The following is a 19,076-nucleotide window of genomic DNA, read 5'->3' on the forward strand; positions in this document are numbered from 1 at the left end:
AAATTTTTATCACTTTAAATGATTGACTATTTAATTCTATATGTAGTGTGAATCTTTATGGAATATCTATATGGAATTTTTATTGAGTTTCAAAATTTCTCTTCATAGATACAAATAAATAATTACTAATATTATTTAAATACATATTAAGCGCTATTTTCTTACTTACATACTATATATATATAAATTTATAAGATAGTTTTATCTAAAAATTATATATAACAACATATATTAAGATATAAAATAAAAAATTATATGCTATATTATATATTTTTTCTACTATATGTATTTTAAAATTATTTTTAAAATATTTATTTATTATTATTATTTATTATATTTTTTAAATTATATGCAATAGATTTTCTTTATCTTTTAATAAATTAATTTAATTAATTTAAAATTTTTAATAATACAATGTAATGAAATGAAGTGAAATGAATAATGTAAAAATTGCAATCTAATATTAAATTATTATTAACTATTATTACATTCTAATGATATCATATTAATATATATCATATTAATTAAAATATCATTCCAGTATGTATTTTAGCTTTAATTTTTTAATTTTTTTGAACAATGTTCAATTGTGATAACTAATAACATTTAAAGATTTTTTTTGTTTGATTGAAATTTTTTTTTAAGAAAATTTTATTATTCTAATATCTAATTAATTTTTTTTTTCAATATAATAACACATATAAACATATATAAAAAGTTTATCAATACATACATGTATTTAAAACAGTAGTCTTTATTTCTTATTTTTTAGAACATTTCTCTTCGAATTTGTTAATATAGTATTTTAAAATTGGCATAAAAGTAACATAAGATTTTTTTATAATTTTTGATAAAAAGTATATTTTTGTTTCATAAATTTAGTAATTTTGATGTTCCCAAATTTTTTTCAAATGAACTTTTTCGAAAAAAAAATTATTAATGTAAAAAATGTTTTTGAACTTTAATTTTATATTTTAATAATCTTTCAAAAAAATATTGAATCAAAATTCAATTGTCAATTTTCAAAAGCATATAAAAATTTTAAAAAAATTTTATTTATTTATACAAAGATAAGATCATCTTGATTTTTATAAATGATAAATATATTTTTAACTTTACTGAATTATAAAAATATATATATATTTAATAATTATATATATACATACTATATAATTTTAAAATTTTTAATATTAATTAAAATATTTATTTAATAAATAGAATTATAAAACAAATCTATTGATAAAAATAATTTTTTATATATTATAATATAATAAAAAATCATCAAGATTTAAAATTAAAATTTTAAAAGATTTTAGTTAGTTTTTATTTATTAAAAATTTATAAAATTGAATATTTATCATTCAAAATATTTTTTTGATAAATTATTAGAAGTAATCTAAAAAATAATGGTTAAATTATTTAATTATACATTATAAGTTTAATGTTAAGTGCATTAAAAATTGCACATATATAAATATTCTATAAATCATTTTTATTATTATACTATTAAGATTTATTAATTTATTGAAATAGATCTAATAATTTAGAGAGAGAGATTTCTAATATATTATAAAGATTTATCAATTTATGTAGATATAAATATTATAAACATATATCTATGTATTTTTACAAATTATATGTTGAAAATATGAAATACAATTATATTTTATAACTGTTATATTTATATATAATTATAATTATAAAAATTAATTTCATTATATTTATTTTTAACAAAAAATTTGCATTTATAAATATTTTAATTTCAATTTAGAATTATTGAATCAAAACAAAATGATAAATTTTTAAATTTTCAAATTTAATTTTAAAATGTTCTATATATTTTTTGATAATTTATATATATATATATATATATATATATATATATATATATATATATATAGTAATTTAATTTTCATTAAACAAAATAATTATTAGAACATAACATAATAAACAATGCATTGCATTTATTATTGAATATTCATTTTATTATGTTATATATATATTATTTATAAATATGTTTTCTGTATTTTTTCTTTTCAAAATTGCCATATTATATATATATATATGTGTATATGTATATATGTATATAGTACTTTTATATATATATAAGTACTTTTCAAGTTTGATTATTAATAGAATATTTCAAGTAAATTAACTTAACCGTTACATATTAATGTTTTCAATAGAGAATATTTCAGTCTTAAAAGCAATACTATTAGTTGATATTATTATCGTTATTCATTTTTTTAGAGCGGAAAAATATGTAAAATATACAATGCATAAAAACAATAAATTAGTATAATATAATATTTTGTTATTTTGTTTCCTTATTTCGCATTATTTATAACATTTCTGATCAAAAATATTAATTGAGAACGAGGAAATATTATTGCAAAAATGGTATATCAATTTTGTTTAATTTCTTGTGAAGATGTTAACATTAATGCAATTTCTTCTGTGCCATCTGCAGAGTTTGTTATAAATTTTGGATGTATTTCTGACTCTTTTTTATTATCATTGGTATATATGAATGTTCCATGTTCTATCATGTTTTCTAAAAGTTGTCCTTTCGTTGTTTCTGTGTTATTTAAAATATCATCTAAACAATAAAGTATTACATTATATATATTTTAAAATATTTTAAAAAATAAATTAATTACAAAATTAACAATTAAAATATACCATAAAAAATAGAAGATATTTTATCTTCATCATCAATAAAGTAGAAATATTTTTTATTTGCAAAAGCTTCAATACTATTAAACGTGTGTAAAGAAATATTCATGAACCATAATTTTTTCTTTTCAGCATTGATATTTGCAGATAACAATTCGATTGCCTATAATTAAAAAAAAATATATTATTCTTTTAAGCAATTTTATTTTATGTGTTTTTATATATTATATATTTATATATTTATTTATTATTTATATATTTATATACTTATTTTATTATTTTATGAATATTTTTATATTTATATTTTATATATATCTCTTACTTTTATTGCTGTGTAATCAATACTTTGTATTCTTTCACAATCAATAATAAATAATATATTATTTTCATCATGTTTGCGAATTATTTTCATCATCTTGTTACAAAAGTAATTCGCAGCAGGATAAAATAATCCATTATCTGGTTTGAGTATTATATATTTATCTTCAAGTTGTGTCTAAAAAATACAATGAAAAAATAATGTTTGATTTCTTAAATGAAGAAATGATAATATAGAATATTATTTTTCTACTGTAAACTTATATTATACATTTACATCTGACTGAATTGAAAAATAATTATTTTAACTTTTTATTTCAGAATGTTTTATAATAGATAATATTAAATAAATAGAATATATTCTATATATAAAAATAAATCGAAAAGTTAGAATTATATCTTTTATTCACATGTATAATAAGTAAATATTTTATTAATATTAGTATTACAAATATATAATAACAAGATACTATCTTTTACCTTGCATTGAATCACTTCGATTTTTGGTCTAGCAGATGGTCGAAGAAAGAAAATCAAACTAAATAGAGCACCAATTAAAAGTCCTAATTCAACGCCAAACATTACACAAACTAAAAATGTTACTATTGCGGCAACAGCGTCTTTTTCTGAAATTAAAAATAAAATATTATTGATGATGATATATAAAAATTTTATTTACCAAAAAAGCCAAACAAATATATCATATTTTATATATTTGTTTAGTTTTTATCAAGTAAAATTTTCCAAATAAATATATTATACAAATATATTATATAGATATATTATATAGATATATATTATATAGATAGTTTATCATATTTTATCATATAATAGTTTATCATATAATATTTAATTATATTTTTATTCTTATATTATGAACATTAAAATTTTGAAAAAGTTTGTACAAATTTATTCATTTCACTTGCAATAATTTTTTTTTTTTTATGATTGATCTTTTTCATTTCTTTTTCATTTTTCATTTGATTTATTTCTTTTTAATATATTTTTCAATTTATTAAATATTTAAATATATGTATATGATTATATTATATTATTATTTTAATAATATAATATAATATAATATAATTAAATTATATTATATTTTAATAATATAATATAATATAATATAATATAATTAAATTATATTATTTATATTTTGTATTTTATAATTAGAAAAATTTGAAATTGATAAAATATTGAAATTGATTAAATTATTATTCATCTTCATAATCATTTTATTTCATTTTATTTCATAATATTATAAAAAAAATTTTAATATAAGATATATTGATTGCAAAAACAAAATATATGGATATTTTTCAAATAATAACATATTGCAATGATAATAACATATTTTTTTAACTTTTGATATATATAAAAAATTTTTTTTCATTTAACAAATATTATCTAAAATTACGAATCTAAAAAGTTACAAATTTTTTATTATCCTATAGATATTTATTTTTATTACTTAAAATAGTAGTGACAAAAATTTAACAGGAAAAGGAAATTGAAAAAAAAGGAAAATAAGAAAAGAATTATTTTTTCAATAAATATGCAACATTTAATTATATATTATTTTATTATTATATGGATAAAACTTACTGCATCCTTTCCATAACAGTTTTATTATTTTCAAGTCAATGATAAATATTACCGCGCTTATTAACACTGCTGAAAGCGTGGAACGTGGAATATAATAAAAATATGGTGTTAAAAAGCTCAATGCCAGTAATGTCATAATTCCTAGAAAAATATATTTATATTATAATTATATATTATATATTATTTATTTATAATTATTTGATGAAAGGAAGGAGAAATTATATATTAATAAATTATTTTTATAAATTATATATAAAGAAAAGAAAAAAGTAAAAGGAAATTTTTCAAAGAAAAACCAATGAAAATCTATATCATAATTGTTATTAATTACATTATTTTACGTGTTTTTATGTATTTAGAATAATAATTTTCTTAATTCTTAATTATTTTTTTTATTTAATGTAAATATTTTGTTGTTTAATTGTACTGAAAAAAAAATGTGAATTTTAATACGGATTACAGTAAATTAAAGCTATGATTATAATGGATGCATTTTTTAATGAAATAATGAATATAGAAAATAATCAAATAAATATATTTTCATAAGAATGATTATAATCTTATAATTTTAAAAATATTTTTAAACATTAAATAGAGTTAAATGAAATTTTTTTTCTATCTTCTATTATTTCAAAATTATTTTTTGTGGATATATTTCGATTGTATATAAATTGTTGTCATTAAAAAAAATCTCATTTATTAAATAGTCCCTTTATTTTTTATTTAATCTATTTTTATATTTTCATATTAAAATAGATAAAAATATTACCAACATATATACCAGCCATAGGCGTTCGTACACCGCTGGCAGAAATGACAGCACTTCTGGTGAACGCTCCGGCAGCTGGCATCGAAGAAACAAAACTTCCGAATATATTGCACACACCGAGCGTTAACATTTCTTGTGTTGCATTTACATTGCTACCGCTAGCTAAAAATATAAATTCAGTCACTTGTATTTCATCGATGTTTTAAAACTGTGAAATCGTGGACCTGTATTCAAAACACGTGGACATTTTTCATAAATGAATTTGCAAAATGTTATTACGAAGTAATTTTCAACATTTCCGCTTGTTTATAATAATAAGAATCTAATTCTTCAATTTAAGTTTTTTCCAAATCGATGTAATATCAATGCTAAGTATGAAAAACTTAATGCATATTTGAAAGAGCTTCAGTGGCATTGTTTTCTGATCGAAAATTTACACATATTATTTACACATATTATCCTATCTATTTTTCATATTATTATTGACGAATTATATACAACATTTCATAAATATAGTTTGATTTTATTTTAAACAATAAATTTATAAAGTTTCAATGTAGCAATAAGAATAAAATAATTTTATATGTAAAAATGAATGTAAGATTAAAATATAATTTTTCATTGATGATGATTAAATTTCAATAAAGTTTTTATAAAGATATTAATATTAGAAAAATAATTACACATATATTTTATATATATATATTTTATTAAGTATCTACTAAATTATATGCCAGATTTTTTTATTTTATAGTATAATTTTAATATTTTAAAATTATTTTAAATGTAATATTTTTTTAAATATTTTTAAAAATTATACGTAAGATTTTAAAAATTATCAATTGTATTAATTTATTAATTTTTGCTTTTTAATTATTTATTAAAAAATTAAAATATTATTCGAACATAGATATAGTAAAGTAATTAAAATAATAATAATAAATAGTAAATATTTTTTACAAAAATTTTTTTTATGAAAATGTTTTTCAATATTTTGCGAATCAAAGATTCTAATATCATTTCTAACAAGTTCTTAAAAAGTATAATTTATGTATTTAATTTCAAGTATTTCTAAATATTCATAAAATATTTTAATTTTGAAACACACCAAGGAAAAATTATTATTATTATTACTATATTATTTTATAGTAAAAAAATAATAAAATAAATTAATGCATTTAAAAGATAATTGATGATAAAAAAATACAAAAAAATAAATCAAATGATAATAATTATATCATTTTTATTAAAATAAAAGAGAATTTGACATATAATAATAAATTGTCATTTTGTTCTTTTTTTAGATATATGATACGGAAATATCATCAAGTAAATTTATTACTTATAAAGAGAAATACATATAAAGAGTACTTATAAAGAGAAATACATATCTTGATTTTAAGCTCAATTCTGGAGATAGTTATGTCATTTAAAAAATAATTATATGCAATTTTATATGCATATTATATGTAATTTAATTCGAATACTGTTTTTTATTTTTAAGATTTTCAAAAAATATTTATGAATAAATTATTAAATGAAAAAAATTTGATATTTTTAATTTTTGAAAAAATAGCATGTAAATTTTATACAAGAAAAATTGTTAAATTTAAATTTATTTTAATTAAATTAGTATTATAATTTTATTTTTCTTAATTATTAAAAAAATATTAATATATGTTTTTATTTAAAATATTAAAATTATTAATACTTAAAAATGTTAATTTTTTGTTTTGAATTAAACATTTAGATTCCTAACTTGAGTATTAAATATCTATTATAAATATATAAATTGATGCATTAATTAGATTTTTGAAAATAGATATGAATCTGAAATCACTAAAAAAATATTTGGGATTTTCCATTAATTACTAGATTTAATATTAAGATACATAACATTACACATGGCTAATAAATCCTTTTTAAATAATAGATATAGTCTATTTATTTATTTTTTTCTATACGAATATTACAAGACAAAAATTTAGTTCTTTTCTTGAGATTCGAATTATCCGATTATATAATTTTGAAAATATCTATCTGATTATAATTAAATAGATTTTCATATAGTAAAAAAAAAAGATTTATAAGTTTTATAAAAAGTAATATAATATTCTATAAATAGTATAAATAAAATATATTCTATTAGGAAATGTTATTTAAATAATATAGACGATTTAATGATAATTTTATATTTTTAATTTTTAATAATTTTTATAAATAATTTTTATAAATTAGTTTTAATAAATTGAAAGTAAATCTGAGATAAACTTGAAATAAAATAAAAAATTTGGAATGGAATGAAAAATAAATTAACAAAGTTACGATCAATAAAAATATTTATATATTCTTCTAAAATTAATTAAATTGTAAAATAAATATAAATCAAAAAATATGAAAATAAAATTTTTTGATCAATTTTTTCAAATTTTATGCCATTATTTTATATAAAATTTTTGTCAAAATATAAAATATATATAGAATTAAATAAATTAATATAATAAATTTATTTTTGATATAATAATATTTTTGATATTTTTGATGTAATAAGTAAATAATTAATAAAAAATAATATACAATAATTATAAATTTATTTTTGATTTGTAACGTTGTTATTATAGCATATAATATATGAAATATTTTTTTTATTAATTTAAATATTTCTTATTATATATTAATTTTGTTCAAATGTATTAAAATTATACTTGAACAAATACAATACAATGTGTTTATTTTATATATAATTATAATTATATATTTTATATATTTTATATATAATTTTAATCATTATTTATATCATTGTAAAAATACTAGATATATAAAATAAAAATTCTTCGTCTTTTAGTTATAAGAGCATGAAAATATATTCGTAATAATATTTTTTTAAATACAAGTCCACTACGTTCCAAATAATTTATTTTTACCAAATGCTTTAGCAATGGCTACGTTTGCCAACACTGACACCAAAGGTAACACAATTATTCCCGATCCTATGTGAGAAGTCATTTGCCAAAAAGTATAAGTTTCATTTCCAATATGAGATGAAAATGGAGGTAAAGAAAAATTGGGAAGTCCAGATTGTATTTTTCCTTCAAATCAAAAATAAAAATTAATAACGAAGAATAATTCATTATAAGAAATTTCTCAATGCAAATTTCAATAGAATAAAGAAGAAATAAACCTGAAAGAATGAATGGCGAAGATCCTATTTTTTCAAAATAAAAAGCTATCGTCGAAGTAAATAGAATCACCAAAGCATTACGACAGATGGAGAGAAACCACAAGACTTTCTTCAAATACATCTTGTTATTTTTTTTCTTTATTTGATTATTATCATTTCCAAAACAGCAATTCATATCTTTTAGTTGCTGAATAAAAATGTGAATTTTTTAATCGTGATTGTTATATATATATAAAATTGTGATTTTTTTCGGAACAAATCATTAGAAATCTCAAAATATTGAAGTTTTTTGAAATTTAAAAAACTTTAACATTCTCGAAATTTTTATTTCGAAATTTTCAAAATTTAAATAAAGATTATTATGATATGAATTTATTCTCATTTAACTAATTATAATCCAATTTACACTTTATATTTTAAATTTATATTAATTAATTCAGCATTCAAAAATGATAAATATAATGTAAAATACAATTTTATATTTAAAAACAAAAAACGTAAATATAGTTTGTATAAAGAATTATGGAATAAAAATTTTTTACAAATTAAAAGAATGATTATTAACTAATTATGAATTTAACAAATTTTAAAAATTAAAATTTATTAAAATTTTATCAAAATAAATATTAGAAAAAAAATAAATATCATGAGTTTTGAGAATTTTAAAATTTGAATACTTCAAAATGTCATGACATTTCAGATTTGAATTCCTTAAGTTTAAAAATCAGATTTCGATTCATCTTTAATTTTTTTTATAATCATAAATATTGAATTTAAAACTATTATTTTATTTTTATAAATTATTATTTTGAAAAAACTTACTCTGAAAAATAGAAGAAATATTATACTGCAAAGTCCAAGAATTAAATCTGCTACTCGTATATTTTCGATATTTTGAAATATCTTTCGTAGATTGTCAATAATATTGTGAGCTTTAAACTTTAATCCTAAAAGTCCTTGCAATTGTGAAATAATAATAATAATTGAAGTAGCAGAAGTAAAACCTGATGTGACGGGCATCGATATAAAATCTACTAAGAAACCTATAATATAGAAAATTTTATCATTTAATATTTTTTAATTACATTATAAAATAAATAAACGATAATAAACATACGTACTTATATTAATCTTGCAATGGCAACTTTTAATTATATTCGTTAATGAAATAGAAAATAATATTACATATGGAATTTATATAATATTTTTTTGAACACTTAAATATGTAATTTAAATATGTAATTTAAAAATATTTGAAAATGTGAATGAATTTTTTTAAGAATGTTTTGCAAAATGTAAACATATATAATATTTTGAAGTCAAATGAAAGACATTAATGTGCTATTGCAGAATTAATATTCAGATATTATATTTTTTCTTAATTTGTTACCTTGCATACGAAAAAATTATTTAAACATCATATTATTATCATATAATTTTAACATTGCATTTTATAAATTTTATTTATAATTATTAATTATTTATTTATTTATAATAAATATTATTTATGTTAATTTTTTCAATATGATATTCCTTTTATATTCCTATAATTTTTCTATTAACTCTTACTATTACTCTTATATAAGTTTACTATGTAAGTATTTCTAATATAAATATTTAAATTATATAACATAATTACTTAAGTTTGATTAAATAATGCATAGGATAATAAAAAATAAATAAATAATAAATAATATATAAATAAAGTAAAAATAATATTATTAAATCTAATTTAAAATTTTTATGAATTACAATAATAATATTTTTGTATACGGGTAATAAATTCAAAGATAGAGAATTGTCAGAATATTGCATATTACTTAAAATAGGTATGCACGATTTTATCAAAATAATAAATTATGCGTTATTAGCGTAATTTATTAAAACATTAATTAAATAAAAAATATTATATATAATATTTATAAATATTATATATATATATTAAATATTTTTTTTTCAACATTAATATATTAGTTATTTAATAATTTTAATATTTAATTTTTAAATTTCTTATGAAAGCTGAATTTGAAAATATTAGCAGAATTGTGCACATCTATATATAAATCATTACTGGAATACACAGATGCAAATCAAGTAAAATATTCTTATCTTATGATTCTTTAATATTTAAATTGTATATACATATAATATATTATATTATATGTATATATAATTTATATTATATTATATTATATTATATTATATTATAATATTATATACATATAATTATATAATTGATATTATATAATTTATGATTTATTATAATAATTTTCAATATTATATGAAAAATTGAAATTATAATCAAAAGAAAACATCAAAACAAATTAAATTTTAAAAATATAATCTTTTTTTATTAAAATCAAAATCAGAATTTTTATCACAACTATTCTATTTTATGATATAAAAAAAAATTATTTATATGTATGTGTGTATATATATATATATATATATATATATATATATATATATATATATGCGTACATATTTTTATAAACTTATAAAGTTATAATTGAAAGTGAGAAAACTTTTAAAAGTAAATTAATAAATAGCAAATAAATATGTATTTTAAGAATTAGTTAAGATATGAAAAAAGAGTATGCTTATTTATATTGTAAATATTTTTGTTGCTTAGCTTCTTATGTATTTTAGAGATTCGTTAATATAAAAGTTTAGCAAATATATATTTAATTTCTTATGACTTTATTTTTTTTTTCACGTAATTATTAACTTTAAAATCAAATTTCTTGATTATAATTTGGTATTTTCAAGTTACAAAAAAAAAATGATTAAATATATTAATTATATTCTGTTAGTAACTATAATATTACTCAATTATAAATCATATTATTCAGTTTTCCATTTAAATAAGATTTTTTAAAAATATATATGTTATACAAGTATTTGATAAATCGATTCTAGAAATCAAAACAAATACAAAAGTTAGTATGCAATAATCATAATTGTGATATCGATTAATTAATTATAAGCACTTAAAGTTTGTGTTAAATGAAGTGAGACAGAAGCAGAGTGAGACGGTAATAAAACCGAGAATCTATTTTCTTTTTTTCATTTTATTTCATTTAATGTTTAAATTTATACAAATTAGCTTCTTATGAAATTACAAAGATTTTTTTTAATATGCGATGTTTCTAAAAGAAGCATTAATTTATGATATTTAATTGTTAATTTTGAAGATATAATTTGCGTATTTATTTGAAAGAAGCATAGTTTTATTGAAGAAAATAAAGAAGATTTGTAATTATCATAAAATTATAACAAAATAAATTTTTCTTAAAATATTTTTTTTTAGTGAATGATTTAAATTTAATTTTAATGAATGATTTAAAAGATAATTGTGTGGTTCATTTGCAACATATATATGTATTCATATTTTCATATAAAAATTTCATATGAATATTGAGAAAAGTATATTATGTTATTATTCTAGTTCTTTTGTGAGTGGACAAAGATCACATGAAAATCAATTTTATTTTTTTTTAATTGAATTATATATTTTTTAATACATCAAAAATATTCATTTTCTTTAAAAAAAGTATTAATTCAAATATTTCACATGCTTCAATAAAATTATTAATTTAATATGTAACTTAAATTTCAATTTGAATTTTTGTAAAACTTATTATATGAAAGACAAGGAAAGCATGAATAGGCAAGTATTATTTTATCTCTCATATAATTTTATAAAATTCGAATTAAAATATTTACTAAATTAATAATATTTAGGATTTTAGGATTGATATTTTTTTTTATAATCGAATTACATTGATGGACATATTAAAAAATATATTATTTTATTTAAAAAACAAATTTGATGATTTTTACATATATATTCACGAAAGAATTAATATCAAAATGCATCCATTGACACTATTCTACAATGATAATATTGAAAAGAAATCTTAATAGAATGCTTTAACAATATTGATAGTCGATCATTTGTTCATAAAAATCATAATAAAATATAAATTCTCACATATTATATTTGTGCCAATAATCGGTGGACCATCTAATATTTCTTTCCTAAATGATCATGGCACGGACAAGACACTTGACAGACTCGTATTATCATTTCTATATCTTACAATGTAATAACGGTTCATTAAAAAATGAACATTTTCAATATTATTAAATACAAGAATTACCAACTTCGATAATTGAAAATCGAGATATACTGAATATTGAAGTAAAACTTTAAAACTACTTTATTAAACAGATCAAAATTATATTTATAATAAAAATTATGAATTATGAATATTATATGAATTATTATGAATATAAAGATATTAAATATTATTTATAATTATTATTTTGTAAAAAGTATTTAATTTGATAATTTTAATTATTTTAATTAATATTTTAAAAAATATTAATTAATTTAAAATAATTAATTTTTTCTCGCGATTTTTTGTTTTTACATTACAAGAATTTAAGAAAATATATCGAATAATTTATTAATCGAATAAATATAATCAATTCTATTTCGTCAATTTTATATTTCTATAATACTATAATACTATAAATATTTTCTATCTCAAAAAATATATGAATCATAATAAATTACAAATGAAGAATATTGTATTAAATCGGCTTTAAAAAATATCTTAAATACTTAAAAGACTTAGGATTTCTTTTTATACACGATAATCTAATATCTAATAATATTCAACGTATAATTTCTTATAATTAAAAAGTTAATTTTCAATCAGCAATAAATTGCAATATTAAAGCATACCAAGAAATGTTATATTTTTTTTATAAAAAATAAAGATTAATTACTTTGATGACTTGATATCAAGATCAACAATAAATTATGGTAAAAATATAAATTATAAATCAAATTTTATTTTTTTGAAATACACAAGAAACACAAAAAATGAAATAGACGAGAAATATGAAAAATGTTTATTTTTGCATACTTCCAATTTATTTATACTTAAAAAATACTCTTTTACTTTTTTTAATTACAAATCAATTAATTAAATCTTCAAAATTGTGTAAAAATTTAATATATTTTAATTGAAACTAAATTTAAAATCAAAATTAAAATTTTAAAAAGAGAAGATTTAAAAATTAAGAAAATTTTTATGGTTTTTTTTTGATTTCTATTATTGATTAATTCAGCATAATAACATTATAAATTTCTAAAGTAATATTTTTTAATATTTTTTTAACTATATCTTATTTCAAAATATCAAAGATTCTTATGTCATTTTTACATAATAATTAATCATAACAATCATAATCAAAATATAATCATAGATAAAACAGACTATTTAACTTTAAATATTTTTAATTGCTCAATTTATCTTCTCTAATCCTCAAATTAGATTATTATAAGACATAAAGAAGACTTCACGTAAAAAAATACTAATTTAAAAATTTCTACATATGTAATAGATAATATATATGTAACATATATGTAATATATATGTAATATATATATATATATATATATATATATATATATATATAGATAATAACATGTAAAAATCTTTCTATTGCAAATAATCTAGTTTTGCATAAAGTTTTGTATTATTGTAATTTAATTTTTTAAGTATATTTTATCTATAAAATCTAGTTTAGTATCAGAAATATTCTATTTTTTTGTCTTAATAAATTTTATTTATTAAATTACTATAAATTTACTATAAATTTTAAATTTATTATAGATTATAAATAAAATTTATTTTGTATTCTAACCATAAATTCCTTATAATCGTATTTAATAAAAAAAATAAATAAATATAAATAATAGAAAAATAAAATATAGAACAAGAAATAATTTAAACTGAAAAATTACAATTATAAAAAGGAACAATATTTATTAAAAATTTTTTAAATATATTAGTTGTAATGCAAGTCCAAAGTCTCTGTCGACATAATATTTACTTTCCATAAATATTTACAATTAATATTTACAAAAATTATGATAAATTTATCAAAAACCTTTTTATCATCTATTTTTAGATTATTTGATAAAAAATTCGAATGTAATAAATAAAATGAATTCATCAACTATGTAATTACGTCATAAATTCACAAATATGAAAGAATTCAATGCAACAATAATAACAATGCTTTATCTTGAAAACTAAAAAAACTCGATTATATATATATATTTATATAAAAAAAAATTGTTTAAAATAATAACATCTTAACATCATTAAGAATTGGTAAAATCATATTTCGAATAATTAATCTAAATAATTCTGAAATGTTATATTCTAAAATATATAAATATAATCTTTATATATTAAAATGATTTTACAAAAAAATTTTATACAATTTACTTCATCAAGAATTCTCACAATCTTTTATATATATTTAAAAAATTATCGTATAATTTACTTTGCTAGACACATTTTTATTGATACTATGATAATATGGTGTTATGATATTGTGATAACAGAGACGACTGCCTTTTGCAACAAATCTTTTGATTATAATAGAACTTCATTTATATAAAATTTAAATAATTATTTCAAATTAAATAGATTTAAATTATAAATTTTTAGCTTATATAATAAGAATTCATCAATCCTTTATATCTGCTTCATTACGTAAATAGTAATTCAATTGGCGAGAGATTATTTCACTAGAATTATAAATGAAGTTATATTATATCTGTAGAATGTTCCACTATTTTTTTGCATCTGAGTATCATTATATTATTGAAACTTTTGAAATCTTTGAAATTAAAAATTTATCGCAATTAAAAATTATTTTGTTGATACAAGCCTAAACGTAATACACCCATCAGTAATTCTACGCATCCAGCGAGAAAACAAAAAAGCACGACAAAATCCACTGACATGTTTCTCGTATATTCCAAGGTTAAAAGTGACATCAAAGATGAAGGACCAATCGATACTTCTTTAATTGTTCCGAAAAAAAGATAGAGAAAATTGCCCATTAAGCACGAATAAAGACCATACTGCAAAAAATTCAATGTTTCAATATTTATATCTAATTTAACATAAATATAACATAAACAACAAATCTTAATCAGTATAAGTAATTAGCATATTTTTATTTTATATAATAAGATAATTTCTCTCCCTATATTGCTGTTTTCTTTTAGAAAACATTTTGTAATACATAGACATTTTGTTTAACATAGAGACATGAAATAAAATATACATGTGCAATATACATATGCGCAAATTGAACATATGTACATATATATTTTGGAAGGAATTTTATTTTATAATTAAAAATTTTAATTTGAAAACTTATCAATAATGTTTTTAATATATCTTTTTAAATATCTTTGATTATTTTTTTTATATAGATTTTTTTTATATAAATAATTTTTAATTATAAAATATTATTTTAAATTAATTTATTTTTCTTTTGTATATATATATATAAATATAAATATATATATATATATATATATATATATATATATATATATATATATATATATATATATAAATTTGTATATATGAATGTATTTAAAATTATTATTTTTATTAGATATAAAATAATATATAAAGTCAAAATTATCTGTAAAATCTCAAAATATTAAAAAGAAAACTTGTTAAACTTTCATATAGAAATGTAAAAAGGAAAAGACAAATTAATTATAGAAAAATTATGTAATTATATAATTATAAAATTAAAATTAAAATTATGTAATTATAAAAAGTCATAAAAAACAGAAAATTTGTAAAAAAGTTCAAAATAATAAAATCTTGTAATATTAATTTAACTAATTATAATATATTCAACTAATTATTAATTAAATAATTTTTAATTTTATTAGTTATTAATTAATTAAATATACTTTTATCAAAAATTATTTATTTTATATTATATAAGTCTTATTTTAATACATGTATCAAAAATTATATATATTTCTTTAATAGAGATAAGAAAGAAAAAGAATATTTCAAAATTTAATTAAACTTTACATAGTAATATACTAAAACTATAAGATATTATTTTAAAAAAAACTAAATTAAAATTAAATAATTTAAAAATGTTAAGTTTTAAAAATTAAAATGTTTTCTTAAAAATGTTAAGTTCAATTAAGTAAACAATAGACTGTAAATTTTATAATTTATCATTTAATAATTTTTTAATATTATATATTAAATTATATTTTGTAATAAAAAATTTTTATATTTGTTAAAAACTTGTCAAAATATCAATTTTAAAAACAAATATTTTTATGAATATAATGTTCAAAAAGATAAATACATATAATTATCGAATGTGAATATATATATATATATATATATATATATATATATATAAAACAATACATAATAATACATAATATATAATACATAATAACAAATAATGATATGTAATTAAATATTAATAAAATATAAAAAATATAAATATAAAAAAATATAAAAAAAACAAAAATAAATATAAATAAAATAAAGAAATAATATAAATAATCAATATAAAGTTATCATAGTAAAAGACATTATATTATATTTTACAATTAAAAATATTTTTTAATATTCGTTTATATGATCAAAATACAATTATCATAAAAATTATATTAAATAATCAAAATATTAATAGATTAATAAAAATAAATAATACCTGAGCTGTTAAGCCTGCAAGTGCAGCATATGCGATACTTTGAGGAATCAGAGTTAATCCTAACGAAAATCCAGCTACAAAATCCGAAACAGCATCCAACCGAGTGTACTTTGGTAACCAATTTAATATTATTATGTATTTAACAATTGAAAAATTTGATTTATCGTTATTTTTCTTAGATGAAACATATTCTTCCAATGGAATAAATTTTTTTGTCGTTTCAGACATTTTTGTAAAATGAAATTTTGAAAAACACTGTATAATTAATATGATTAAATTAATTATAAAATTTATTCGCTTTATCACTTCACAATAGCATAAAAATTGCATAAATATTAAAAAAAAAAAAGACGAAACAGTTATCTTGGAGAAACTGTGCACTGGATTATGCACCTCGTGCTATTATATTCGTACTCCACGAACATAAACACAGTTTTACTTCTCTATCAGCATATTTTCACTGCTTCCAAATTGTTATCACTTGATGTGTCTTTCGTTAAATCTTAAAGTAAACATTTGGCGCCAACGAAATTACAACGTTTTGCTTTAGTGTGTGATTATTTGTTTCACATGTGATTCTTGTTCATATATTGATAAATATCATTAATTAAGGACAAAAATGGTGGATCATAATCAATCTTAAATTGTAGAAAGATATATATAATATGTATGTACGTTTCATCTTTATTTCTATCTTTGGGTAGAAAGAGTTAATTTAAATCGAAATAAATTACATACAACATATTAATTCATGCGTTTTATATATTTATTAGAGATCAATAATTAAAGAAGTTTTAAAAATCAAGAAATGATGATTCAATGCTAACGTTCTATATAGCTACTTCATGATTTTACTACTTTATCTATTAAAATATTTATTGGTGATAAAATAATTAAATAGTGCTCTTATGTAAGTTATTTTATAATTTTAATTATAATATTTAAACTATTATTAACTATTAACTATTTACTCATTTTGCATGATTTTTCAGCTACTTATAACAATATTATATATGGAAAATTTAATAATGAAAATTTATTTTAAGTGAATGAATTATATAGAATAAATATTTCAAAAATATTTTTCTTTCATAGTAAATATTATTTTCAATTTTGTAAATAAAACAATATATTTTTTATATCATATCATAAAAAACAAATTAAAACAAATTTGAAAATATAAATTTAAATTTGACTTTTATTTACTTTTTCAATTCAGTATTAGCTACTAAAGTTAACTACTGAATAATAATAAATAGAAGCATAAAATATTATTTAAAAACATATGTTAATATATTGACTTAAGATCAATAAAGATTAAAGATAAATAATAAAAGAGTATATTTTATTATGATTATTATGATATCAAGTTGCATTTTGCATTTGTTTTCACAATGTAAAATCCTGTTTTTTACAAAAATTTTAATTATGTTTTTATTTTGAAAATGAATTCATGAAATTAGTCTAATAATTATTTTTAAGTGATATTCCTTTTTCTTGCTTAATTTTATTATTTAAATATGAACTAAAAAAAAACAAGTATTACAACTTTCATTGTTTTAAATATAGTTGAGATTTGAATATAAATATGAAATGTTATATTTGTTATTCTTGAATTTTTCTTAATATTATTTACAATATGAAAATAAATAATGTCATTTATGATATAAACATAAATAAAAAAGTAATTATAATTATAATTTCATTTAAATCTAATTTTAGTTCTAGAGTTTACTATGAAGAAGAAATATTTTCAAAATATTATCATTATATTCAATACAAATAAAATTTAATTCAAAAAATCATACAAAACGCATTAGATATCATATTTTATAATATTTTATAAAAATAAATTATAATGATATTTCGATATGTATATGTTGTTTTGAAAAATACTTATATACATATTTAATTAAATACAATAACATTAAATGTCATTATTTT

General features: G+C 16.3%; 1 protein-coding gene and 1 long non-coding RNA gene across 3 annotated transcripts; one reads left to right on the forward strand and one right to left on the reverse strand.

Moving 5' to 3' along the window:
- Nucleotides 1-1,969: 1,969 nt before the first annotated feature.
- Nucleotides 1,970-17,725, reverse strand: LOC102655983 (sodium-independent sulfate anion transporter). Of its 2 annotated transcripts, XM_026443968.1 has the most exons (11): nucleotides 17,133-17,716; nucleotides 15,309-15,504; nucleotides 9,372-9,592; nucleotides 8,550-8,736; nucleotides 8,293-8,457; nucleotides 5,369-5,530; nucleotides 4,600-4,740; nucleotides 3,475-3,620; nucleotides 2,999-3,172; nucleotides 2,683-2,839; nucleotides 1,970-2,599 (listed from the first exon to the last, which is right to left on the reverse strand). In XM_026443968.1, the coding sequence occupies exons 1-11, from the start codon at nucleotides 17,460-17,462 to the stop codon at nucleotides 2,406-2,408; spliced, it is 2,073 nt and encodes a 690-aa protein (XP_026299753.1). In that variant the 5' UTR covers nucleotides 17,463-17,716; the 3' UTR covers nucleotides 1,970-2,405. The 2 variants fall into 2 exon arrangements, with proteins under 2 accessions (XP_026299753.1, XP_026299754.1); XM_026443969.1 differs by lacking the exon at nucleotides 4,600-4,740 and having other exon boundaries at nucleotides 17,133-17,725.
- LOC107965752 lies at nucleotides 17,708-18,156 on the forward strand. The gene is made up of 2 exons (XR_001706140.2): nucleotides 17,708-17,799; nucleotides 17,906-18,156. It is a non-coding gene; the product is annotated as an uncharacterized LOC107965752 (long non-coding RNA).
- Nucleotides 18,157-19,076: the final 920 nt, after the last annotated feature.

The sequence above is a fragment of the Apis mellifera genome, linkage group LG11, assembly GCF_003254395.2.
Source record: "Apis mellifera strain DH4 linkage group LG11, Amel_HAv3.1, whole genome shotgun sequence".
In the NCBI taxonomy this organism is placed as follows: domain Eukaryota; kingdom Metazoa; phylum Arthropoda; class Insecta; order Hymenoptera; family Apidae; genus Apis; species Apis mellifera.

Bases quoted from the DNA above. Each gene is read 5' to 3' on its own strand.
- LOC102655983 (XM_026443968.1), bottom strand. From the start codon at position 17,462: ATGCAATTTTTATGCTATTGTGAAGTGATAAAGCGAATAAATTTTATA. The intron at 8,458-8,549 runs GTTTATTTCTTC...TTTGATTTGAAG, and splicing joins TTCGCCATTCATTCTTTCAG to GAAAAATACAATCTGGACTT. The intron at 5,531-8,292 runs GTAAAAATAAAT...TTATATTTTTAG, and splicing joins AGCCATTGCTAAAGCATTTG to CTAGCGGTAGCAATGTAAAT.